This window comes from Ostrea edulis, chromosome 4 (genome assembly GCF_947568905.1).
Source record: "Ostrea edulis chromosome 4, xbOstEdul1.1, whole genome shotgun sequence".
Lineage (NCBI taxonomy): Eukaryota > Metazoa > Mollusca > Bivalvia > Ostreida > Ostreidae > Ostrea > Ostrea edulis.
Genome location: NC_079167.1, coordinates 44,782,333 through 44,807,250, shown reverse-complemented (window position 1 = coordinate 44,807,250; position 24,918 = coordinate 44,782,333). Strand labels below are relative to the sequence as shown.

Genomic DNA, 24,918 nt, shown 5'->3' with positions numbered 1-24,918 from the left:
TATAAAATGCTGTCCTGAATGCAGAGCTAGGTACCAAGGGACAGTGCTTGTGCCCAGTCGATCAGACTGGCAGTCTTCTACCATAAGTATTTTAAAATATGTACATGTACTAAGAACTTTGGGAATCTGGGATATTTCAATAGCACATAAATATACATAATTCCATATTAATACTAAATTTTGTATATTTATCATATGCAATTGAAATATCCCAGATTCCCAAAGTTCTTAGTACATGTATGCGTACGTATGTACATACATACATTCATTCGTACATAGAATTTTGTTTTAAAGTCTTCCTTTCTCACCTGTTTGTATATTTTGCACCGATACATATAAATATAGTTTAAACCAATGATTATCAAATTTGTAACCTGAACATTTAACAAAGAGGTTGCAAAATAGTTATTTGACAAAAGCAGACCTCAAATATATTTGGATAGAGATGATATATGACATTGCATTCTTACTAGAATAATCATAATTCTTGGAATTCAAGAAACACCCAATAAAAAAAAGTCGTTAAATTTTTGTTTCTTTTCACTTAATAATAGTTGTGACTAACATCATTGGTATATGATTTGATGTTATTAGACAGTACTAGTTAGTTGTGACTAATGACTTTTTCGGACAGCTTTGTGAATTTCAAGACCCCAAATCATTCCAGAATCCTAGACTACTGTTACATCCAAACAAAAATCACTCCTATATATAAATCTTGAACAACATTGAGGCTATGAAGTTCATGTACACATGAAGTGAGCGAGTCTCTGGACAACGGAGAACTGTTTAAAATGTGTAAATCCTTATTTCATTTTGAAGGCTAAATTAGACGTGCGAGAATTACAACTTACTCTTATCGTCACTCTGTTCCTAACAAAGAAAGAACCCCATTCTTTCACTTTTAGACACCGATCAGACATTTCTCGTTGACTAAAGTCTGAAAACATTGTTACACACATGAAACATTGCATTATGAGAGTGAATTATGTGTAGTCCTGCCAAACCTGGACTGTATACAAATCAAGTACTGAAATAAAAGTCCACGGATGATACTTTTAATTTTTGTTTTCTTATCGGACAATAAACCGAATGAAAACAATCAAGCCATTGGATGTATAAGAAATGTTTCAATTCAGCTAGCTTTACTCAAACGAATGAGGACTAAATGATGCAGGTACTGTACTATATGTTGTCATAATTCACCGGTCTCCATCTTATTTCTTACCCTACAGCTTTAGGAAGGGAGAGGTAATAAATCAGATAAAAAAATGTCATGTTGTTTGTAAAAGCGTGGGTTAGTTTCCTCCCTCCCCCCCCCCCCCCCTCTTTTAACTGAATGACATGCAGGACAAGTAAATCAAAGTATGAAAACGTTAAAACAGCTTGAATCAGTATTCACTTAAATGACGTAGAAACGCATTTCTCTCACACGTGTAAGAACGGCATCTTTTCTAAAAATGTTGGTAGCCCTAAAAAGGGCTTTTGTTTTGTGAGTAAACACTCTGTGCAGGAATATTGCAAAGACTGCTTATTTCTTGGCGGCGGCCTTCTTGGGGGTCTTGGATTTTTTGGCGGCGGGCTTCTTGGGGCTCTTGGCCTTCTTGGGGGCCTTGGCTGCGGGCTTCTTGGCTGCCGCCTTCTTCTTGGGAGTCTTGGCCTTCTTGGGTGCGGCTGGTTTCTTTGGCGTCTTCTTCACTTTTTTCTCTACGGCCGCCTTCTTGGGCTTGGCAGCAGCAGCAGCCTTCTTAGGTTTGGCAGCCTTTGGTTTGGCTACTTTCTTGGCTTTAGGCTTCTGCTCAGCCTTGGGCTTATCTCCAAGCTTGAAGGAGCCGCTGGCACCTTTACCCTTGGCTTGCTTCAACGCACCCTTTTTGACTCCATTCTTAAGGGCCATTTTGAGGTGAGCATTGATGGAGTTGACGTCATTGCCCACTTTATAATTGGCCATCAGGTGCTTAAGAATGGCTTGTCTAGAAGATCCACCACGCTCTTTCAGTGACCCGAGGGCAGCCTTGATCATGTCGATGTATTTTGGGTGCGCTGCGGGCACTTTGGGCTTGGAAACCTTCTTTTTCGCGGGAGCTGCGGTGTCTGCCATGTTTTCGAACGATGCGAGAACGGTAAATAATAGTCGATCGGAACGCACAATCTGTTTTGTTTACATCAAGCGCGGACCTCCTTGAAAACATCCAATCTGTTCGAGTCGATCGGTATGTGTATTGTGTTGTTTAGATGTGCTTTGATGTTAGTCTTTGCATTCGAGTTGCGCTTCAACAATGGAATATCCGCCGGATATGTTATCGGAACCCCCTGGTCTACATTTCCCCCTGTCATTCTATTTACTTACATATTGGGCTTTGCCAAACTACAGCAGTCAAAATCCAGAAATATAGACACCTCAACCGGCGATTTGCAAGTCCATTCATTCATTAAAATTGGGTAATTTTTTTCCAGTGGCCGATAACAAATATCATTGTTGCTTGATTTCCTTTCGAAGCTTGAAAGAAGGCACACTCGTTTTCCTTTTGCTGTAGAAAACATCATGTCGGTCAGAATTTTTGAAAAACATCCGGGGGTCGTACACATCGGGTATCAAAAGCGAGCGGTAGACATTAACGATTGCGTAGAACGGTTTGGAATGGGCTTACACAATATTAAGAACACAAGCACACGCCTAAAAAAAAAAAGAAAATCCTGGTCTATTTACTTTACTATAGAAATATATACAACACAACATAAGATATTTGCTTTGATTTATGATTTAAAAGAAAAACGTTAATCCTTGTTTACACATACTTTTTATAAATAATGCCTGTATTCAATAAAAATTACACAGATGAAATGTACAAATTATGACCAATCTTGATGTTTTGATTTTAAATGAAGTGTAATTAAACTGGTTGTTTGTTTGTTTACTTTGCTTTTGTTTCTTTTTTATGTTTGTTGTTGTTGTGGGTTTCTTTTCAATTTTTTTTTTTTTTTTTTTTTTGGTTTGTTTGTTTTATTTTCTTCCAATTATTATGTAAGTGCTATGCTACGAGGTTATCGTAAGAGTGATTAGATACTTTCCACAGTAGATACATAATATATATATACAGTGTGCGAAACTAACTTTAAAGTCCTATAAACTTTCGGTCCATAGTCATTTTATTTCCTATAGACCACAACAAATTCCTATAGACCAAAATTTAACATGCATTATTCATTGTTATTAAAAAATAAATAATTGACACAAATTCGGTTTGGCAATTTGTTCATAGTATAATTATATTCTTTTTCAATTGCATGCACGGCAAGCTTTTCAATTAGAATTTCGTTTTCTTTTTCATTTTGTTCCAGCTCAGTTTCACTATCTGATTCTTCATCCAAGTCACGTACTTCTACTACGTTTCGTTTTCTCATGATTTTCTGCGACTTTGGCCTTGCTGGAACTTGTACTGACCGCTTTCCGTTTGACTCAAGTGCGTGCATCTTTCACGTATTTTTAAAACCATCAAAAAGGACATTGCGAATTTGCACGAAAATGGCGTGCATTGAAGTAAATATCAAATTGAATAATCTGATTCGAATGATTTGTAATTACATTGGGGAACATTTTATTACAGCTAAGGGGTAAACAGAAACATTGGCGTACTACATATAAACTGGCCCCGCTTCTCATATATATGTTAAATAAGCAACAGAGAACCAGTTATTTACTCAGAATTCCTATAGACAAGTTGGTCTATAGCTATTTTGATTGTTATAGACCGACTCGATTTTCTATAGACATTGCCTATCGGTCCATGGTTAATTTCGCACACTGTATATATATGATATATAGAGCCACTTTTACGCTACTTTGTGAGTAGGGATCAATTCACTTATATTGAGCTGTACACAATACGCACATACCATCAAAAATGTAAAAGAAATGATAAATTTAGGTGCTATATTATCAATTGAAGTTTCAGAAGGTGACACATGATCCAAACTCGGGAAAGGTTTCAGGACATGCTTACGATTTGCCTATACTTTTCTGTTAAATAGTAATAGCTCTGTTTGTTTAAAAGGTTTCGATAAAACAAAGAGGTTTCAAATTAAAACAATCTTAAAAATCAGGTTTATCCTATAAGCAGGCGATAAAACGTACGTATGGGGTGATAAAAAAAAAAAAATTAGTTTAAACTTTATTTCATTTGAATAAATCAATATATGTATATACACAATACGTTATATGCACACAGGATTCGGAATCAAGTTGTATAGGCACTTATATTAATCCGTTTGAACTTTGAATGGTAAGTGTGCATTTGCCCGTTGCACATGACAAAAAATGACAACGAGGAAGTAAAGAAAAATGAAAGAAAAAAATCCAACAAGTAAATAGATCATTATTGGAAGAGATGTTATGACCTAAGTTCATCAGAAATGGATATACAATAACTTCCAAACAAGAAATTCCACCACTCTACACATGCATAAAAGCGGAAGTCGACGAGATTAAGCTACATATCTTTTGGATGATGCACATGTATATAATGAAACTATTTTTAATATAGGAATTTTTTTTTAGTAAAGTCTCCATGTACAAGGATATTTACAGTTATTGGTCTTAATGGATCAATAAATTTATTCAAGTAAAAAGTGTGTTGTTGTTTCGATTTTTCCACAGGCACAATATGGATTATCTATCACATGTATGCGTTTCGCGAATAGGTGGGATTTAAGAGTACTAATTACAGTCGTGTGTGTAGTATCTGTCCGTTGCGTTTGGACGGTGCCAATACAATGATTTCTAATGTTCTTAAAGTTCGATCATTTGCCAGGATCAATAGTTCTTTTTGCAATAGTATGTAGGCTCGTTTTCGTCTACGAATGAGTGTTATTTAATGAGAGGGAATCTGATTTTCTAACGAAAGAAAGAAGTCGAGTAAGACCATTTCATGTATACCCGTTTGACTTGTTGGACAAAGTAATCGGGATGCAGTCACACCCAGTGTGAAATTTCTAGACTCAGTCGAACGTGTTCATGTGAAATTAATCACCGAAATTGAAAATCGTTTTTCAAGAATTAAAAAGTTGTCGGTTTATACGGAGGGCGTTTTCCTGCATACGTCAAGGTTTAAAATAAATACGATATATATATTTGAGCATACCATTTGCGGAGGAAAAGGGTTCGAAAACCCATGGATCGAATGTATTCAGAAAATTTTCAACAAATGTTTAGTATTTATATGAACCAAAAATAAATTCCTCATGCTTATAAGTAAAGTCGTCATTTTGCGATAAACTACAGTATTTTTTTAAAAACACTTTTCTTTTCTTTTTTATATGACTGCTTCATGTATAAAGATATAAGAAAGAAATATTACCCTTTGAACATCTACAATTCAGATGATGATATATCAAAGGAAAACCATTGTAAAGTACTATGCAACCCTGTCAATGTCGTTCATGTCAGAAGATTGTGTGAATTTTTACATGAATGTTTTGAATTGCGCACCCAAAGTAAAGTGCTATAACTACATTTAATTTATGTTGATATGCAATACTACATTGCATATACATGCAGTGTAATATCACAGGTACATGTCAAATATATACTTGTATTTACATATACATGTAAATGAACTGTTAGTATTTAGTTTGTTGTCATTATATATCTCATATTGTGTAACATGATTGGTGAATCCATAAATAAATTGAGTATATTTCGGAGATAAAACAATTCGGCCAAGATAGTGATATTTTGTTTGCGGATATATTTACAATCCATGTACCAGGATCGCGATCGTCTATGTCGTCTCCAAAGATTTTGTTCTCTTTCCATTTTTTTTTTTTATTGCCCCATCACATCATGATCACCCTATCTAATGTCAGATAGCTCCATGTCTACCTCTATTTCTCACATTCATACTGGTACAAAATCATTTCCTTTGTGGCTTTTCGTCTATGTAAATTAAAAGCAAGAATGACCACGTGAAGATTATACGATCACTCGCCCTGTATTTCAAAAGTTTTGGCACCCTTGTTTTACTCTTCCATTGACAAACTACAGAGCTGGTTGAGAAAAACAAAAAGAATGCAAATAAAAACTCATTTCATTTTGGTATTTCCATGATTTCTCAATGAAGTCCAAAGGAGTGAGGACAATTTATATAGCGCTTTTTTATGTCTTCTCTCTTGTAAATCTTACTTATCGATTACAACCCAAACAAATACATAGCAACCCATGCCGTGCATTCATTTATTTTGCGCCTTGAAATGTATGAATTACTGCAAATATTGTCATCCCCATTTCTCAGTGAGCATTGAATGTAAGATTAGACTGTCATTCTTGACATTTCGATGCTTATAGAGGTGTCTTTTCAAAAAAGGTTGGTGGCCGTGAAAACGGCCGTTTGTTATAGGTCCTGCAAGCAGACTTTGTACTTTTTACTTGCTGGCGGGTTTCTGGGTCTTCTTGGGGAGGAGCACGGCCTGGATGTTGGGCAGGACACCACCCTGGGCGATGGTCACGCCGGACAGAAGTTTGTTCAACTCCTCGTCGTTGCGGATGGCCAGCTGCAGGTGACGGGGAATGATTCTGGTCTTCTTGTTGTCACGGGCGGCGTTGCCTGCCAATTCCAAGACTTCGGCGGCCAAGTACTCCAGAACGGCGGCCAGGTACACGGGGGCGCCGGCTCCCACTCTCTCGGCGTAGTTCCCCTTCCTCAGCAGACGGTGGATACGACCCACGGGAAACTGAAGTCCCGCACGGGAGGATCGGCTCTTTGCCTTTCCCTTCACTTTGCCTCCTTTACCACGTCCTGACATCTTGATTCAATACGGTGCGCTGACGAAATCAAAGCAACGAATAACCCTCGCACGCAATACATCAACCCTTTTAAACACGCAGTCGGATTCAACTGCCAGCCAATCGTGGCCATCATGTTTCTCGTACCTTGGCGCAACACCGAACGAATTAATGTTTACAAGGAGGTCCGTAATACGCTTATCCGCCGTTATCCGACCGTGTAATATAAATAGCAGCGCGGCCATTTGTTCCACACATAGTTTACTAGTAAACATGCCACCTAAAGCCGGATCGAAAGGAGCTAAGAAAGCCGCCACTAAGGCGAAGGCCCAGAGAACTGGGGACAAGAAGAAGCGCAGGAAGAGGAGGGAATCCTATGCCATCTACATTTACAAAGTCCTGAAGCAGGTCCACCCAGACACTGGCGTTTCCAGCAAAGCTATGAGCATCATGAACTCGTTTGTCAATGACATTTTCGAGAGAATCGCCGCTGAAGCTTCCCGCCTGGCCCACTACAACAAACGCTCAACCATCACCAGCAGAGAAATCCAGACCGCTGTCCGACTTCTCTTGCCCGGTGAATTGGCCAAGCACGCCGTCTCTGAGGGTACCAAGGCTGTCACCAAGTACACCAGCAGCAAGTAAACTGAGCAAGGACTTGAACCTCAAACTCAAACGGCCCTTTTCAGGGCCACACAAATTTTTCGAAAAGATGCCTTTTATAACAATGCATTGAGAAACGTTTATTGGTTGACATTGCATATCTACAAAATATGCATACACAAGTGTACTATGTGTGTTACACACTGTACTATATTGAAATAGAATTCAAGACGAGCCATTCAGAATACACAATCAAACAAACAAATGTATATCTCATTGTGTTCATTTTCAACTGCATACATTTCATCACTTATTATGATAGCTTTGTTTGTAACTTTAACCAGTCATTGATAAAATTGAAACTAAGATGGAAGATGTTATCAAAATAAACATTTTGGCTCTGTTGAATATATAGCATTATAGAGAAATATTGATATTAACAAAAAAGTTTCTAAGTCTTATTATTTTCTGTCATTGAAATAGTAAATCAGTTTTGCAGCACCCAACACCCAAATGACAGCTAATAAATGAGCATAAACATGTAATTAAAAGTATATAATTGTTGATACAAGTAAAGACAATACACAGTAAAGAGTAATACACTCATTGGAGGCATTTTAAGTTTCGCATGTAGGCATTGATCAGTACTCAGTTGATGCATGTGTGTTTTCCCTAGTGCAATATATAATATGCCTGATACATCAACAAGAGGCAACACACAATGCTATTTAAAGGATAGAAAACAGAAACATGTAGAATAAACAGATACACACAATATTATTATATGAAATGTTGAATCGCATGTGTAAGATTATATTTTAAAAATGCACATGTCCCCCCCAACAGGCCCTTAATAGGTGAATTGATAATGATAAGTCTCTTTATGAATCCAATCTTGGAAAAAAAAAGTTTGTACAACATCTTTCATGCGACTGCATATTGTGTATTGGTTTATATTGTGTAGGTGTGCCACGCATCAATATCTCACGGTTTGCAAGTACTTTCCAGTTACAATGTACAGAATTAGTAAATGCATATGTTACGAAAGTCAACTGTCACCAAATGGTAAACTAGATACCCATGTAATGATGTTAATTAAGATGAAAACATATATTACATTTACTTTGCCTTCCACAGAGGAATCTGCCAAATAGAAAGTCTTGAGTTTGCTATTTCAGCATTCCTAGCAATAAACGAGTTTGTATAAAAGAAGAAGAAAAAAGAAAAACATGTTTGTAGGACATTTGTGACGACAAGAAGCAATAACAATATAATCAATTTAATTTAACATGTGCCTACATGGTATGCATTTTAAAATATCTATAGTACTAATTAGTACTTTGTATACAGTCACGTGGGATATTTTGTAATACGGGGGTTATCACAATTATCAGCTGCTTTTTTAAGTCTTCGTTTTGTCTCCTTCATATGTGTAAAGTGTCCAAATCATTTATGTTATTGTGTGATAAATAAACAATCCATCTAGATAAATGTGTGCGAGATATATATTACAATGCTCACAATGTAAATTTATTGGGAGTATAGGATTTGCATGGTCAGCCTTTCTGCTCAATAATGATCTTGGGTATCAATTGGTTGTTTGTGAACATAAACCTACAAAGTTGTGGTGTAGTCCGACTATTTACTTGATATGAAAAGAAATCCAAGTATCAAATTGAAATCTCTTAACTGCAAATGAAACATGTTAACCACAAACTGCATACCTTTTCGTAACAAGTTGTATGCCAATTTGTTAACTAAAAGTACAATACAGGGTAACCGTTTCTCTTGATAACGTTTCATAGAGGCGTCTTTTCAAAGAATTTGGTGGCCGTTATAACGGCCGTTTTGTTTTTGCGCTGGGATGCACAAACGGTGATAAGAGTATCTAACCACCGAATCCGTAAAGAGTGCGTCCCTGTCTCTTGAGGGCGTAGACAACATCCATGGCTGTGACTGTCTTTCTCTTGGCGTGCTCGGTGTAGGTGACAGCATCACGAATCACGTTCTCAAGGAAAACTTTCAATACACCACGGGTCTCCTCGTAAATGAGTCCAGAGATACGTTTGACTCCACCTCTACGTGCAAGACGACGGATGGCGGGCTTGGTAATACCCTGGATGTTATCTCTAAGGACTTTCCTGTGACGCTTGGCGCCCCCCTTTCCAAGACCTTTTCCTCCTTTGCCTCTTCCTGACATGATTGCTGATCAATAGACAAGTGCTGAATGACCTGACAAATTGAGAAATTGCTGGTTTATATAGCCCTAATTGACGACCCGTTAGAGCGCATTATACCTTGAAACTTCGGCTAGTCGATTGTCGTGTCCGAAGAAGCGCTGTTAACTACATCGTGATTGGTTCTCGCTAAACGCGCCTACCTGTGTTTGTTTACATTTCTTTTGCACAGTATACAAGTATTTATTTATTTTGATAGGAATATAATATTTAATCTGCGCACACATTTGAGATTTCCTAGCTTAGTTTCTGTTCTGTTTTTTTTAAATCATCGTTTTGTTTTCCTTTTAATTAACACACAATAATAGCATTTTTTTTATTAGGGTAATTAATATGAAAACATGGCTCACAACTGTGAAAGTCTACTATACTATATCCAAAAAACAACAACAAAAAAGGGAGAGAAAAGGTAAATAATAAAGATAATCCATTATTAATCAAGCTAAGCAAATTTCTACTCAACATGTTGAAAATAAGAAATATATCTGTGCAAGTTGAAAAAGAAATTCAAGCCCTTTGTTAGATTGTATGTATGGTCTCCTGATATAAAATGTTATGACATATGTTAATTCATCAATTAAGGGCCCTCAAGGGGGTGGGGGTGTACAGATTAACTAGTAATTAATTACAACAATATAAATAAATAACAATCATGGCGATATATTATTACTGTCAGAGTTCACATTTCTGCACTGCACACATTTAACACGGTGTTACACGTGTAATACTGATTTCAGACAAGATTTGAATTAACATAATGAAATATACGATGTTCTGTCATTATATACGCAAGAATGTAATACGAAGTGAAGATTTCATTGACCTCTCAAAATAATCATGACCCCCCTAACGTCTACATATTTCTACATCTGGGTTTTTATTTATATATTTTGTTGTTGTTGTTATAGAATTTCTCCGTGCGCTATTGATGCTAGCTATTATTTGAACCCCTTAATTTCTCTTATTAATGCATGCTTTACATGCCCTCAAAAGCCCAGAGTTGGTTGAATGAAATACCGTAGTATCTGACCCTTCTAGAATTAGGTAGGTTGTTTTAGTGTGTACTACAGACTACCGATTTCTCTATGTATGCGTTCTTAGTACGTTCTATACAGCTATTCTCTAGGTTTGTCTAGTTTGTTGTGTACTTTCCTGCTGACAAGGATTTTCAATGTGCATTTGTTGTCATGTGTACAATTGATGCTCTGCAATGTATACTACTGTTTTGACAGTATAGCTGTACGTGTTCACATTCGCAGCATTTAGTTTCATTACTGAAGTTGCGTTAAAACTTTTCTTATTTTACAGAAATTTACCAGACTTGGGTCAAGTAGTTTGTGGATGTAGGGTTATGCATGTCATTCAGTCATACTTTATTCACGACAAGTTTCTTGATCAAGAGCAATATGAAGGCATCTTTTCGAAAGAATTAGGTGGCCGTGAAAACGGCCGTTTGTTTGAGTGTCACACGAGTGAAATTAAGCTCGCTCGCCACGGATACGTCTGGCAAGCTGGATATCCTTGGGCATGATGGTCACCCTCTTGGCGTGGATAGCGCACAAGTTGGTATCCTCAAAAAGTCCTACAAGGTAGGCCTCGCTAGCTTCCTGAAGGGCCATAACGGCAGAGCTCTGGAAACGCAGATCGGTCTTGAAGTCCTGTGCAATTTCACGGACCAGACGCTGGAATGGGAGTTTCCTGATGAGAAGCTCAGTGCTTTTCTGGTACCGTCTGATCTCACGAAGAGCGACAGTTCCTGGCCTGTATCTGTGGGGCTTCTTGACGCCACCGGTGGCTGGGGCGCTCTTACGGGCGGCCTTAGTAGCCAACTGTTTTCGTGGGGCTTTGCCTCCAGTAGATTTTCTTGCGGTCTGCTTTGTACGTGCCATCTTCTCCAATTATTCGGATAGAATAAAGTGCCCGATCGGAAACACTAGAGTTTATAAGCAAATCGAAATCGGCGCTCTCATATCTTACGACACTTGTCATTGGTTAAGCGGTTCAGAAAGACACTCTGCGATTAGCCGCTGGTATGCAGCGTTGATTGGTCTTGACTTGGGACATTTCAATCCACATTTTGCTCAGAATTCATAAACTTGTAAAAATTAAAACCAAAAAAACAATGAAGGGGATGGGGTGTTACAAGGGATTTCAGGGTACAATTGTAAACATTATTTGTGGATACAAAAGTATGGACAGACAAGTAAATGTTAAAAACATTTAAAAGGAGATACATTTATTTATTTATTCACCAGTTAAGGACCCTCAGTGAGCATACACAATTTTATCATATTCATTGTAAACACATGATACCATATACTTATAGATACACACACCGTACATATACATGTATACATAAACACATATATACACATACATGATTGTATACACACGTACATGTAGATATGTAAAGGATTTCTATATTAACATTGATCTGAAATATTGGCTCATAACAACATAGAATGAAAATGCACAGCACAACAAGGATGCAATGTGGGAAGTAAAAGTGAAACAGTATAAAATGCTGTCCTGAATGCAGAGCTAGGTACCAAGGGACAGTGCTTGTGCCCAGTCGATCAGACTGGCAGTCTTCTACCATAAGTATTTTAAAATATGTACATGTACTAAGAACTTTGGGAATCTGGGATATTTCAATAGCACATAAATATACATAATTCCATATTAATACTAAATTTTGTATATTTATCATATGCAATTGAAATATCCCAGATTCCCAAAGTTCTTAGTACATGTATGCGTACGTATGTACATACATACATTCATTCGTACATAGAATTTTGTTTTAAAGTCTTCCTTTCTCACCTGTTTGTATATTTTGCACCGATACATATAAATATAGTTTAAACCAATGATTATCAAATTTGTAACCTGAACATTTAACAAAGAGGTTGCAAAATAGTTATTTGACAAAAGCAGACCTCAAATATATTTGGATAGAGATGATATATGACATTGCATTCTTACTAGAATAATCATAATTCTTGGAATTCAAGAAACACCCAATAAAAAAAAGTCGTTAAATTTTTGTTTCTTTTCACTTAATAATAGTTGTGACTAACATCATTGGTATATGATTTGATGTTATTAGACAGTACTAGTTAGTTGTGACTAATGACTTTTTCGGACAGCTTTGTGAATTTCAAGACCCCAAATCATTCCAGAATCCTAGACTACTGTTACATCCAAACAAAAATCACTCCTATATATAAATCTTGAACAACATTGAGGCTATGAAGTTCATGTACACATGAAGTGAGCGAGTCTCTGGACAACGGAGAACTGTTTAAAATGTGTAAATCCTTATTTCATTTTGAAGGCTAAATTAGACGTGCGAGAATTACAACTTACTCTTATCGTCACTCTGTTCCTAACAAAGAAAGAACCCCATTCTTTCACTTTTAGACACCGATCAGACATTTCTCGTTGACTAAAGTCTGAAAACATTGTTACACACATGAAACATTGCATTATGAGAGTGAATTATGTGTAGTCCTGCCAAACCTGGACTGTATACAAATCAAGTACTGAAATAAAAGTCCACGGATGATACTTTTAATTTTTGTTTTCTTATCGGACAATAAACCGAATGAAAACAATCAAGCCATTGGATGTATAAGAAATGTTTCAATTCAGCTAGCTTTACTCAAACGAATGAGGACTAAATGATGCAGGTACTGTACTATATGTTGTCATAATTCACCGGTCTCCATCTTATTTCTTACCCTACAGCTTTAGGAAGGGAGAGGTAATAAATCAGATAAAAAAATGTCATGTTGTTTGTAAAAGCGTGGGTTAGTTTCCTCCCTCCCCCCCCCCCCCCCTCTTTTAACTGAATGACATGCAGGACAAGTAAATCAAAGTATGAAAACGTTAAAACAGCTTGAATCAGTATTCACTTAAATGACGTAGAAACGCATTTCTCTCACACGTGTAAGAACGGCATCTTTTCTAAAAATGTTGGTAGCCCTAAAAAGGGCTTTTGTTTTGTGAGTAAACACTCTGTGCAGGAATATTGCAAAGACTGCTTATTTCTTGGCGGCGGCCTTCTTGGGGGTCTTGGATTTTTTGGCGGCGGGCTTCTTGGGGCTCTTGGCCTTCTTGGGGGCCTTGGCTGCGGGCTTCTTGGCTGCCGCCTTCTTCTTGGGAGTCTTGGCCTTCTTGGGTGCGGCTGGTTTCTTTGGCGTCTTCTTCACTTTTTTCTCTACGGCCGCCTTCTTGGGCTTGGCAGCAGCAGCAGCCTTCTTAGGTTTGGCAGCCTTTGGTTTGGCTACTTTCTTGGCTTTAGGCTTCTGCTCAGCCTTGGGCTTATCTCCAAGCTTGAAGGAGCCGCTGGCACCTTTACCCTTGGCTTGCTTCAACGCACCCTTTTTGACTCCATTCTTAAGGGCCATTTTGAGGTGAGCATTGATGGAGTTGACGTCATTGCCCACTTTATAATTGGCCATCAGGTGCTTAAGAATGGCTTGTCTAGAAGATCCACCACGCTCTTTCAGTGACCCGAGGGCAGCCTTGATCATGTCGATGTATTTTGGGTGCGCTGCGGGCACTTTGGGCTTGGAAACCTTCTTTTTCGCGGGAGCTGCGGTGTCTGCCATGTTTTCGAACGATGCGAGAACGGTAAATAATAGTCGATCGGAACGCACAATCTGTTTTGTTTACATCAAGCGCGGACCTCCTTGAAAACATCCAATCTGTTCGAGTCGATCGGTATGTGTATTGTGTTGTTTAGATGTGCTTTGATGTTAGTCTTTGCATTCGAGTTGCGCTTCAACAATGGAATATCCGCCGGATATGTTATCGGAACCCCCTGGTCTACATTTCCCCCTGTCATTCTATTTACTTACATATTGGGCTTTGCCAAACTACAGCAGTCAAAATCCAGAAATATAGACACCTCAACCGGCGATTTGCAAGTCCATTCATTCATTAAAATTGGGTAATTTTTTTCCAGTGGCCGATAACAAATATCATTGTTGCTTGATTTCCTTTCGAAGCTTGAAAGAAGGCACACTCGTTTTCCTTTTGCTGTAGAAAACATCATGTCGGTCAGAATTTTTGAAAAACATCCGGGGGTCGTACACATCGGGTATCAAAAGCGAGCGGTAGACATTAACGATTGCGTAGAACGGTTTGGAATGGGCTTACACAATATTAAGAACACAAGCACACGCCTAAAAAAAAAAAGAAAATCCTGGTCTATTTACTTTACTATAGAAATATATACAACACAACATAAGATATTTGCTTTGATTTATGATTTAAAAGAAAAACGTTAATCCTTGTTTACACATACTTTTTATAAATAATGCCTGTATTCAATAAAAATTACACAGATGAAATGTACAAATTATGACCAATCTTGATGTTTTGATTTTAAATGAAGTGTAATTAAACTGGTTGTTTGTTTGTTTACTTTGCTTTTGTTTCTTTTTTATGTTTGTTGTTGTTGTGGGTTTCTTTTCAATTTTTTTTTTTTTTTTTTTTTTGGTTTGTTTGTTTTATTTTCTTCCAATTATTATGTAAGTGCTATGCTACGAGGTTATCGTAAGAGTGATTAGATACTTTCCACAGTAGATACATAATATATATATACAGTGTGCGAAACTAACTTTAAAGTCCTATAAACTTTCGGTCCATAGTCATTTTATTTCCTATAGACCACAACAAATTCCTATAGACCAAAATTTAACATGCATTATTCATTGTTATTAAAAAATAAATAATTGACACAAATTCGGTTTGGCAATTTGTTCATAGTATAATTATATTCTTTTTCAATTGCATGCACGGCAAGCTTTTCAATTAGAATTTCGTTTTCTTTTTCATTTTGTTCCAGCTCAGTTTCACTATCTGATTCTTCATCCAAGTCACGTACTTCTACTACGTTTCGTTTTCTCATGATTTTCTGCGACTTTGGCCTTGCTGGAACTTGTACTGACCGCTTTCCGTTTGACTCAAGTGCGTGCATCTTTCACGTATTTTTAAAACCATCAAAAAGGACATTGCGAATTTGCACGAAAATGGCGTGCATTGAAGTAAATATCAAATTGAATAATCTGATTCGAATGATTTGTAATTACATTGGGGAACATTTTATTACAGCTAAGGGGTAAACAGAAACATTGGCGTACTACATATAAACTGGCCCCGCTTCTCATATATATGTTAAATAAGCAACAGAGAACCAGTTATTTACTCAGAATTCCTATAGACAAGTTGGTCTATAGCTATTTTGATTGTTATAGACCGACTCGATTTTCTATAGACATTGCCTATCGGTCCATGGTTAATTTCGCACACTGTATATATATGATATATAGAGCCACTTTTACGCTACTTTGTGAGTAGGGATCAATTCACTTATATTGAGCTGTACACAATACGCACATACCATCAAAAATGTAAAAGAAATGATAAATTTAGGTGCTATATTATCAATTGAAGTTTCAGAAGGTGACACATGATCCAAACTCGGGAAAGGTTTCAGGACATGCTTACGATTTGCCTATACTTTTCTGTTAAATAGTAATAGCTCTGTTTGTTTAAAAGGTTTCGATAAAACAAAGAGGTTTCAAATTAAAACAATCTTAAAAATCAGGTTTATCCTATAAGCAGGCGATAAAACGTACGTATGGGGTGATAAAAAAAAAAAAATTAGTTTAAACTTTATTTCATTTGAATAAATCAATATATGTATATACACAATACGTTATATGCACACAGGATTCGGAATCAAGTTGTATAGGCACTTATATTAATCCGTTTGAACTTTGAATGGTAAGTGTGCATTTGCCCGTTGCACATGACAAAAAATGACAACGAGGAAGTAAAGAAAAATGAAAGAAAAAAATCCAACAAGTAAATAGATCATTATTGGAAGAGATGTTATGACCTAAGTTCATCAGAAATGGATATACAATAACTTCCAAACAAGAAATTCCACCACTCTACACATGCATAAAAGCGGAAGTCGACGAGATTAAGCTACATATCTTTTGGATGATGCACATGTATATAATGAAACTATTTTTAATATAGGAATTTTTTTTTAGTAAAGTCTCCATGTACAAGGATATTTACAGTTATTGGTCTTAATGGATCAATAAATTTATTCAAGTAAAAAGTGTGTTGTTGTTTCGATTTTTCCACAGGCACAATATGGATTATCTATCACATGTATGCGTTTCGCGAATAGGTGGGATTTAAGAGTACTAATTACAGTCGTGTGTGTAGTATCTGTCCGTTGCGTTTGGACGGTGCCAATACAATGATTTCTAATGTTCTTAAAGTTCGATCATTTGCCAGGATCAATAGTTCTTTTTGCAATAGTATGTAGGCTCGTTTTCGTCTACGAATGAGTGTTATTTAATGAGAGGGAATCTGATTTTCTAACGAAAGAAAGAAGTCGAGTAAGACCATTTCATGTATACCCGTTTGACTTGTTGGACAAAGTAATCGGGATGCAGTCACACCCAGTGTGAAATTTCTAGACTCAGTCGAACGTGTTCATGTGAAATTAATCACCGAAATTGAAAATCGTTTTTCAAGAATTAAAAAGTTGTCGGTTTATACGGAGGGCGTTTTCCTGCATACGTCAAGGTTTAAAATAAATACGATATATATATTTGAGCATACCATTTGCGGAGGAAAAGGGTTCGAAAACCCATGGATCGAATGTATTCAGAAAATTTTCAACAAATGTTTAGTATTTATATGAACCAAAAATAAATTCCTCATGCTTATAAGTAAAGTCGTCATTTTGCGATAAACTACAGTATTTTTTTAAAAACACTTTTCTTTTCTTTTTTATATGACTGCTTCATGTATAAAGATATAAGAAAGAAATATTACCCTTTGAACATCTACAATTCAGATGATGATATATCAAAGGAAAACCATTGTAAAGTACTATGCAACCCTGTCAATGTCGTTCATGTCAGAAGATTGTGTGAATTTTTACATGAATGTTTTGAATTGCGCACCCAAAGTAAAGTGCTATAACTACATTTAATTTATGTTGATATGCAATACTACATTGCATATACATGCAGTGTAATATCACAGGTACATGTCAAATATATACTTGTATTTACATATACATGTAAATGAACTGTTAGTATTTAGTTTGTTGTCATTATATATCTCATATTGTGTAACATGATTGGTGAATCCATAAATAAATTGAGTATATTTCGGAGATAAAACAATTCGGCCAAGATAGTGATATTTTGTTTGCGGATATATTTACAATCCATGTACCAGGATCGCGATCGTCTATGTCGTCTCCAAAGATTTTGTTCTCTTTCCATTTTTTTTTTTTATTGCCCCATCACATCATGATCACCCTATCTAATGTCAGATAGCTCCATGTCTACCTCTATTTCTCACATTCATACTGGTACAAAATCATTTCCTTTGTGGCTTTTCGTCTATGTAAATTAAAAGCAAGAATGACCACGTGAAGATTATACGATCACTCGCCCTGTATTTCAAAAGTTTTGGCACCCTTGTTTTACTCTTCCATTGACAAACTACAGAGCTGGTTGAGAAAAACAAAAAGAATGCAAATAAAAACTCATTTCATTTTGGTATTTCCATGATTTCTCAATGAAGTCCAAAGGAGTGAGGACAATTTATATAGCGCTTTTTTATGTCTTCTCTCTTGTAAATCTTACTTATCGATTACAACCCAAACAAATACATAGCAACCCATGCCGTGCATTCATTTATTTTGCGCCTTGAAATGTATGAATTACTGCAAATATTGTCATCCCCATTTCTCAGTGAGCATTGAATGTAAGATTAGACTGTCATTCTTGACATTTCGATGCTTATAGAGGTGTCTTTTCAAAAAAGGTTGGTGGCCGTGAAAACGGCCGTTTGTTATAGGTCCTGCAAGCAGACTTTGTACTTTTTACTTGCTGGCGGGTTTCTGGGTCTTCTTGGGGAGGAGCACGGCCTGGATGTTGGGCAGGACACCACCCTGGGCGATGGTCACGCCGGACAGAAGTTTGTTCAACTCCTCGTCGTTGCGGATGGCCAGCTGCAGGTGACGGGGAATGATTCTGGTCTTCTTGTTGTCACGGGCGGCGTTGCCTGCCAATTCCAAGACTTCGGCGGCCAAGTACTCCAGAACGGCGGCCAGGTACACGGGGGCGCCGGCTCCCACTCTCTCGGCGTAGTTCCCCTTCCTCAGCAGACGGTGGATACGACCCACGGGAAACTGAAGTCCCGCACGGGAGGATCGGCTCTTTGCCTTTCCCTTCACTTTGCCTCCTTTACCACGTCCTGACATCTTGATTCAATACGGTGCGCTGACGAAATCAAAGCAACGAATAACCCTCGCACGCAATACATCAACCCTTTTAAACACGCAGTCGGATTCAACTGCCAGCCAATCGTGGCCATCATGTTTCTCGTACCTTGGCGCAACACCGAACGAATTAATGTTTACAAGGAGGTCCGTAATACGCTTATCCGCCGTTATCCGACCGTGTAATATAAATAGCAGCGCGGCCATTTGTTCCACACATAGTTTACTAGTAAACATGCCACCTAAAGCCGGATCGAAAGGAGCTAAGAAAGCCGCCACTAAGGCGAAGGCCCAGAGAACTGGGGACAAGAAGAAGCGCAGGAAGAGGAGGGAATCCTATGCCATCTACATTTACAAAGTCCTGAAGCAGGTCCACCCAGACACTGGCGTTTCCAGCAAAGCTATGAGCATCATGAACTCGTTTGTCAATGACATTTTCGAGAGAATCGCCGCTGAAGCTTCCCGCCTGGCCCACTACAACAAACGCTCAACCATCACCAGCAGAGAAATCCAGACCGCTGTCCGACTTCTCTTGCCCGGTGAATTGGCCAAGCACGCCGTCTCTGAGGGTACCAAGGCTGTCACCAAGTACACCAGCAGCAAGTAAACTGAGCAAGGACTTGAACCTCAAACTCAAACGGCCCTTTTCAGGGCCACACAAATTTTTCGAAAAGATGCCTTTTATAACAATGCATTGAGAAACGTTTATTGGTTGACATTGCATATCTACAAAATATGCATACACAAGTGTACTATGTGTGTTACACACTGTACTATATTGAAATAGAATTCAAGACGAGCCATTCAGAATACACAATCAAACAAACAAATGTATATCTCATTGTGTTCATTTTCAACTGCATACATTTCATCACTTATTATGATAGCTTTGTTTGTAACTTTAACCAGTCATTGATAAAATTGAAACTAAGATGGAAGATGTTATCAAAATAAACATTTTGGCTCTGTTGAATATATAGCATTATAGAGAAATATTGATATTAACAAAAAAGTTTCTAAGTCTTATTATTTTCTGTCATTGAAATAGTAAATCAGTTTTGCAGCACCCAACACCCAAATGACAGCTAATAAATGAGCATAAACATGTAATTAAAAGTATATAATTGTTGATACAAGTAAAGACAATACACAGTAAAGAGTAATACACTCATTGGAGGCATTTTAAGTTTCGCATGTAGGCATTGATCAGTACTCAGTTGATGCATGTGTGTTTTCCCTAGTGCAATATATAATATGCCTGATACATCAACAAGAGGCAACACACAATGCTATTTAAAGGATAGAAAACAGAAACATGTAGAATAAACAGATACACACAATATTATTATATGAAATGTTGAATCGCATGTGTAAGATTATATTTTAAAAATGCACATGTCCCCCCCAACAGGCCCTTAATAGGTGAATTGATAATGATAAGTCTCTTTATGAATCCAATCTTGGAAAAAAAAAGTTTGTACAACATCTTTCATGCGACTGCATATTGTGTATTGGTTTATATTGTGTAGGTGTGCCACGCATCAATATCTCACGGTTTGCAAGTACTTTCCAGTTACAATGTACAGAATTAGTAAATGCATATGTTACGAAAGTCAACTGTCACCAAATGGTAAACTAGATACCCATGTAATGATGTTAATTAAGATGAAAACATATATTACATTTACTTTGCCTTCCACAGAGGAATCTGCCAAATAGAAAGTCTTGAGTTTGCTATTTCAGCATTCCTAGCAATAAACGAGTTTGTATAAAAGAAGAAGAAAAAAGAAAAACATGTTTGTAGGACATTTGTGACGACAAGAAGCAATAACAATATAATCAATTTAATTTAACATGTGCCTACATGGTATGCATTTTAAAATATCTATAGTACTAATTAGTACTTTGTATACAGTCACGTGGGATATTTTGTAATACGGGGGTTATCACAATTATCAGCTGCTTTTTTAAGTCTTCGTTTTGTCTCCTTCATATGTGTAAAGTGTCCAAATCATTTATGTTATTGTGTGATAAATAAACAATCCATCTAGATAAATGTGTGCGAGATATATATTACAATGCTCACAATGTAAATTTATTGGGAGTATAGGATTTGCATGGTCAGCCTTTCTGCTCAATAATGATCTTGGGTATCAATTGGTTGTTTGTGAACATAAACCTACAAAGTTGTGGTGTAGTCCGACTATTTACTTGATATGAAAAGAAATCCAAGTATCAAATTGAAATCTCTTAACTGCAAATGAAACATGTTAACCACAAACTGCATACCTTTTCGTAACAAGTTGTATGCCAATTTGTTAACTAAAAGTACAATACAGGGTAACCGTTTCTCTTGATAACGTTTCATAGAGGCGTCTTTTCAAAGAATTTGGTGGCCGTTATAACGGCCGTTTTGTTTTTGCGCTGGGATGCACAAACGGTGATAAGAGTATCTAACCACCGAATCCGTAAAGAGTGCGTCCCTGTCTCTTGAGGGCGTAGACAACATCCATGGCTGTGACTGTCTTTCTCTTGGCGTGCTCGGTGTAGGTGACAGCATCACGAATCACGTTCTCAAGGAAAACTTTCAATACACCACGGGTCTCCTCGTAAATGAGTCCAGAGATACGTTTGACTCCACCTCTACGTGCAAGACGACGGATGGCGGGCTTGGTAATACCCTGGATGTTATCTCTAAGGACTTTCCTGTGACGCTTGGCGCCCCCCTTTCCAAGACCTTTTCCTCCTTTGCCTCTTCCTGACATGATTGCTGATCAATAGACAAGTGCTGAATGACCTGACAAATTGAGAAATTGCTGGTTTATATAGCCCTAATTGACGACCCGTTAGAGCGCATTATACCTTGAAACTTCGGCTAGTCGATTGTCGTGTCCGAAGAAGCGCTGTTAACTACATCGTGATTGGTTCTCGCTAAACGCGCCTACCTGTGTTTGTTTACATTTCTTTTGCACAGTATACAAGTATTTATTTATTTTGATAGGAATATAATATTTAATCTGCGCACACATTTGAGATTTCCTAGCTTAGTTTCTGTTCTGTTTTTTTTAAATCATCGTTTTGTTTTCCTTTTAATTAACACACAATAATAGCATTTTTTTTATTAGGGTAATTAATATGAAAACATGGCTCACAACTGTGAAAGTCTACTATACTATATCCAAAAAACAACAACAAAAAAGGGAGAGAAAAGGTAAATAATAAAGATAATCCATTATTAATCAAGCTAAGCAAATTTCTACTCAACATGTTGAAAATAAGAAATATATCTGTGCAAGTTGAAAAAGAAATTCAAGCCCTTTGTTAGATTGTATGTATGGTCTCCTGATATAAAATGTTATGACATATGTTAATTCATCAATTAAGGGCCCTCAAGGGGGTGGGGGTGTACAGATTAACTAGTAATTAATTACAACAATATAAATAAATAACAATCATGGCGATATATTATTACTGTCAGAGTTCACATTTCTGCACTGCACACATTTAACACGGTGTTACACGTGTAATACTGATTTCAGACAAGATTTGAATTAACATAATGAAATATACGATGTTCTGTCATTATATACGCAAGAATGTAATACGAAGTGAAGATTTCATTGACCTCTCAAAATAATCATGACCCCCCTAACGTCTACATATTTCTACATCTGGGTTTTTATTTATATATTTTGTTGTTGTTGTTATAGAATTTCTCCGTGCGCTATTGATGCTAGCTATTATTTGAACCCCTTAATTTCTCTTATTAATGCATGCTTTACATGCCCTCAAAAGCCCAGAGTTGGTTGAATGAAATACCGTAGTATCTGACCCTTCTAGAATTAGGTAGGTTGTTTTAGTGTGTACTACAGACTACCGATTTCTCTATGTATGCGTTCTTAGTACGTTCTATACAGCTATTCTCTAGGTTTGTCTAGTTTGTTGTGTACTTTCCTGCTGACAAGGATTTTCAATGTGCATTTGTTGTCATGTGTACAATTGATGCTCTGCAATGTATACTACTGTTTTGACAGTATAGCTGTACGTGTTCACATTCGCAGCATTTAGTTTCATTACTGAAGTTGCGTTAAAACTTTTCTTATTTTACAGAAATTTACCAGACTTGGGTCAAGTAGTTTGTGGATGTAGGGTTATGCATGTCATTCAGTCATACTTTATTCACGACAAGTTTCTTGATCAAGAGCAATATGAAGGCATCTTTTCGAAAGAATTAGGTGGCCGTGAAAACGGCCGTTTGTTTGAGTGTCACACGAGTGAAATTAAGCTCGCTCGCCACGGATACGTCTGGCAAGCTGGATATCCTTGGGCATGATGGTCACCCTCTTGGCGTGGATAGCGCACAAGTTGGTATCCTCAAAAAGTCCTACAAGGTAGGCCTCGCTAGCTTCCTGAAGGGCCATAACGGCAGAGCTCTGGAAACGCAGATCGGTCTTGAAGTCCTGTGCAATTTCACGGACCAGACGCTGGAATGGGAGTTTCCTGATGAGAAGCTCAGTGCTTTTCTGGTACCGTCTGATCTCACGAAGAGCGACAGTTCCTGGCCTGTATCTGTGGGGCTTCTTGACGCCACCGGTGGCTGGGGCGCTCTTACGGGCGGCCTTAGTAGCCAACTGTTTTCGTGGGGCTTTGCCTCCAGTAGATTTTCTTGCGGTCTGCTTTGTACGTGCCATCTTCTCCAATTATTCGGATAGAATAAAGTGCCCGATCGGAAACACTAGAGTTTATAAGCAAATCGAAATCGGCGCTCTCATATCTTACGACACTTGTCATTGGTTAAGCGGTTCAGAAAGACACTCTGCGATTAGCCGCTGGTATGCAGCGTTGATTGGTCTTGACTTGGGACATTTCAATCCACATTTTGCTCAGAATTCATAAACTTGTAAAAATTAAAACCAAAAAAACAATGAAGGGGATGGGGTGTTACAAGGGATTTCAGGGTACAATTGTAAACATTATTTGTGGATACAAAAGTATGGACAGACAAGTAAATGTTAAAAACATTTAAAAGGAGATACATTTATTTATTTATTCACCAGTTAAGGACCCTCAGTGAGCATACACAATTTTATCATATTCATTGTAAACACATGATACCATATACTTATAGATACACACACCGTACATATACATGTATACATAAACACATATATACACATACATGATTGTATACACACGTACATGTAGATATGTAAAGGATTTCTATATTAACATTGATCTGAAATATTGGCTCATAACAACATAGAATGAAAATGCACAGCACAACAAGGATGCAATGTGGGAAGTAAAAGTGAAACAGTATAAAATGCTGTCCTGAATGCAGAGCTAGGTACCAAGGGACAGTGCTTGTGCCCAGTCGATCAGACTGGCAGTCTTCTACCATAAGTATTTTAAAATATGTACATGTACTAAGAACTTTGGGAATCTGGGATATTTCAATAGCACATAAATATACATAATTCCATATTAATACTAAATTTTGTATATTTATCATATGCAATTGAAATATCCCAGATTCCCAAAGTTCTTAGTACATGTATGCGTACGTATGTACATACATACATTCATTCGTACATAGAATTTTGTTTTAAAGTCTTCCTTTCTCACCTGTTTGTATATTTTGCACCGATACATATAAATATAGTTTAAACCAATGATTATCAAATTTGTAACCTGAACATTTAACAAAGAGGTTGCAAAATAGTTATTTGACAAAAGCAGACCTCAAATATATTTGGATAGAGATGATATATGACATTGCATTCTTACTAGAATAATCATAATTCTTGGAATTCAAGAAACACCCAATAAAAAAAAGTCGTTCAATTTTTGTTTCTTTTCACTTAATAATAGTTGTGACTAACATCATTGGTATATGATTTGATGTTATTAGACAGTACTAGTTAGTTGTGACTAATGACTTTTTCGGACAGCTTTGTGAATTT

At 37.2% G+C, this 24,918-nt stretch overlaps 6 protein-coding genes and 2 pseudogenes across 6 annotated transcripts; 2 read left to right on the top strand and 6 right to left on the bottom strand.

Moving 5' to 3' along the window:
• Positions 1-1,483: 1,483 nt before the first annotated feature.
• On the bottom strand, positions 1,484-3,175 carry LOC130054147 (histone H1-delta-like). Its single transcript, XM_056162756.1, has one exon. The coding sequence runs from the start codon at positions 2,099-2,101 to the stop codon at positions 1,532-1,534; it is 570 nt and encodes a 189-aa protein (XP_056018731.1). The 5' UTR covers positions 2,102-3,175; the 3' UTR covers positions 1,484-1,531.
• Positions 3,176-4,160: 985 nt separating this feature from the next.
• LOC130054154 (histone H2A-beta, sperm-like) lies at positions 4,161-6,801 on the bottom strand (annotated as a pseudogene).
• A 110-nt stretch (positions 6,802-6,911) lies between these two features.
• LOC130054151 (histone H2B-like) lies at positions 6,912-8,875 on the top strand. The gene has a single exon (XM_056162760.1). The coding sequence runs from the start codon at positions 6,953-6,955 to the stop codon at positions 7,424-7,426; it is 474 nt and encodes a 157-aa protein (XP_056018735.1). The 5' UTR covers positions 6,912-6,952; the 3' UTR covers positions 7,427-8,875.
• Positions 8,876-9,238: 363 nt separating this feature from the next.
• On the bottom strand, positions 9,239-22,130 carry LOC130053803 (uncharacterized). The gene is made up of 6 exons (XM_056161383.1): positions 21,414-22,130; positions 19,311-19,429; positions 18,565-18,937; positions 13,686-14,230; positions 11,106-11,513; positions 9,239-9,593 (listed from the first exon to the last, which is right to left on the bottom strand). The coding sequence occupies exons 1-6, from the start codon at positions 21,718-21,720 to the stop codon at positions 9,273-9,275; spliced, it is 2,073 nt and encodes a 690-aa protein (XP_056017358.1). The 5' UTR covers positions 21,721-22,130; the 3' UTR covers positions 9,239-9,272.
• LOC130054146 (histone H1-delta-like) lies at positions 13,620-15,311 on the bottom strand. Its single transcript, XM_056162755.1, has one exon. It carries the CDS (start codon positions 14,235-14,237, stop codon positions 13,668-13,670), a length of 570 nt encoding a protein of 189 aa, XP_056018730.1. The 5' UTR covers positions 14,238-15,311; the 3' UTR covers positions 13,620-13,667.
• Positions 16,297-18,937, bottom strand: LOC130054155 (histone H2A-beta, sperm-like; annotated as a pseudogene).
• Positions 19,048-21,011, top strand: LOC130054152 (histone H2B-like). The gene has a single exon (XM_056162761.1). The coding sequence runs from the start codon at positions 19,089-19,091 to the stop codon at positions 19,560-19,562; it is 474 nt and encodes a 157-aa protein (XP_056018736.1). The 5' UTR covers positions 19,048-19,088; the 3' UTR covers positions 19,563-21,011.
• Positions 22,131-23,235: 1,105 nt separating the features above from the next.
• LOC130053802 (histone H3) lies at positions 23,236-23,646 on the bottom strand. The gene has a single exon (XM_056161381.1). The coding sequence runs from the start codon at positions 23,644-23,646 to the stop codon at positions 23,236-23,238; it is 411 nt and encodes a 136-aa protein (XP_056017356.1).
• Between the last annotated feature and the right edge of the window lie 1,272 nt (positions 23,647-24,918).

Bases quoted from the DNA above. Each gene is read 5' to 3' on its own strand.
- LOC130054152 (XM_056162761.1), top strand. From the start codon at position 19,089: ATGTTTACAAGGAGGTCCGTAATACGCTTATCCGCCGTTATCCGACCG.
- LOC130053802 (XM_056161381.1), bottom strand. From the start codon at position 23,646: ATGGCACGTACAAAGCAGACCGCAAGAAAATCTACTGGAGGCAAAGCC.
- LOC130054151 (XM_056162760.1), top strand. From the start codon at position 6,953: ATGTTTACAAGGAGGTCCGTAATACGCTTATCCGCCGTTATCCGACCG.
- LOC130053803 (XM_056161383.1), bottom strand. From the start codon at position 21,720: ATGTCAGGAAGAGGCAAAGGAGGAAAAGGTCTTGGAAAGGGGGGCGCC. The intron at 19,430-21,413 runs GTTAGATACTCT...CGTTTGTTGTAG, and splicing joins CACTCTTTACGGATTCGGTG to TGGGCCAGGCGGGAAGCTTC. The intron at 9,594-11,105 runs GCTTAATTTCAC...CTTGTCTATTGA, and splicing joins GACGTATCCGTGGCGAGCGA to TCAGCAATCATGTCAGGAAG.
- LOC130054147 (XM_056162756.1), bottom strand. From the start codon at position 2,101: ATGGCAGACACCGCAGCTCCCGCGAAAAAGAAGGTTTCCAAGCCCAAA.
- LOC130054146 (XM_056162755.1), bottom strand. From the start codon at position 14,237: ATGGCAGACACCGCAGCTCCCGCGAAAAAGAAGGTTTCCAAGCCCAAA.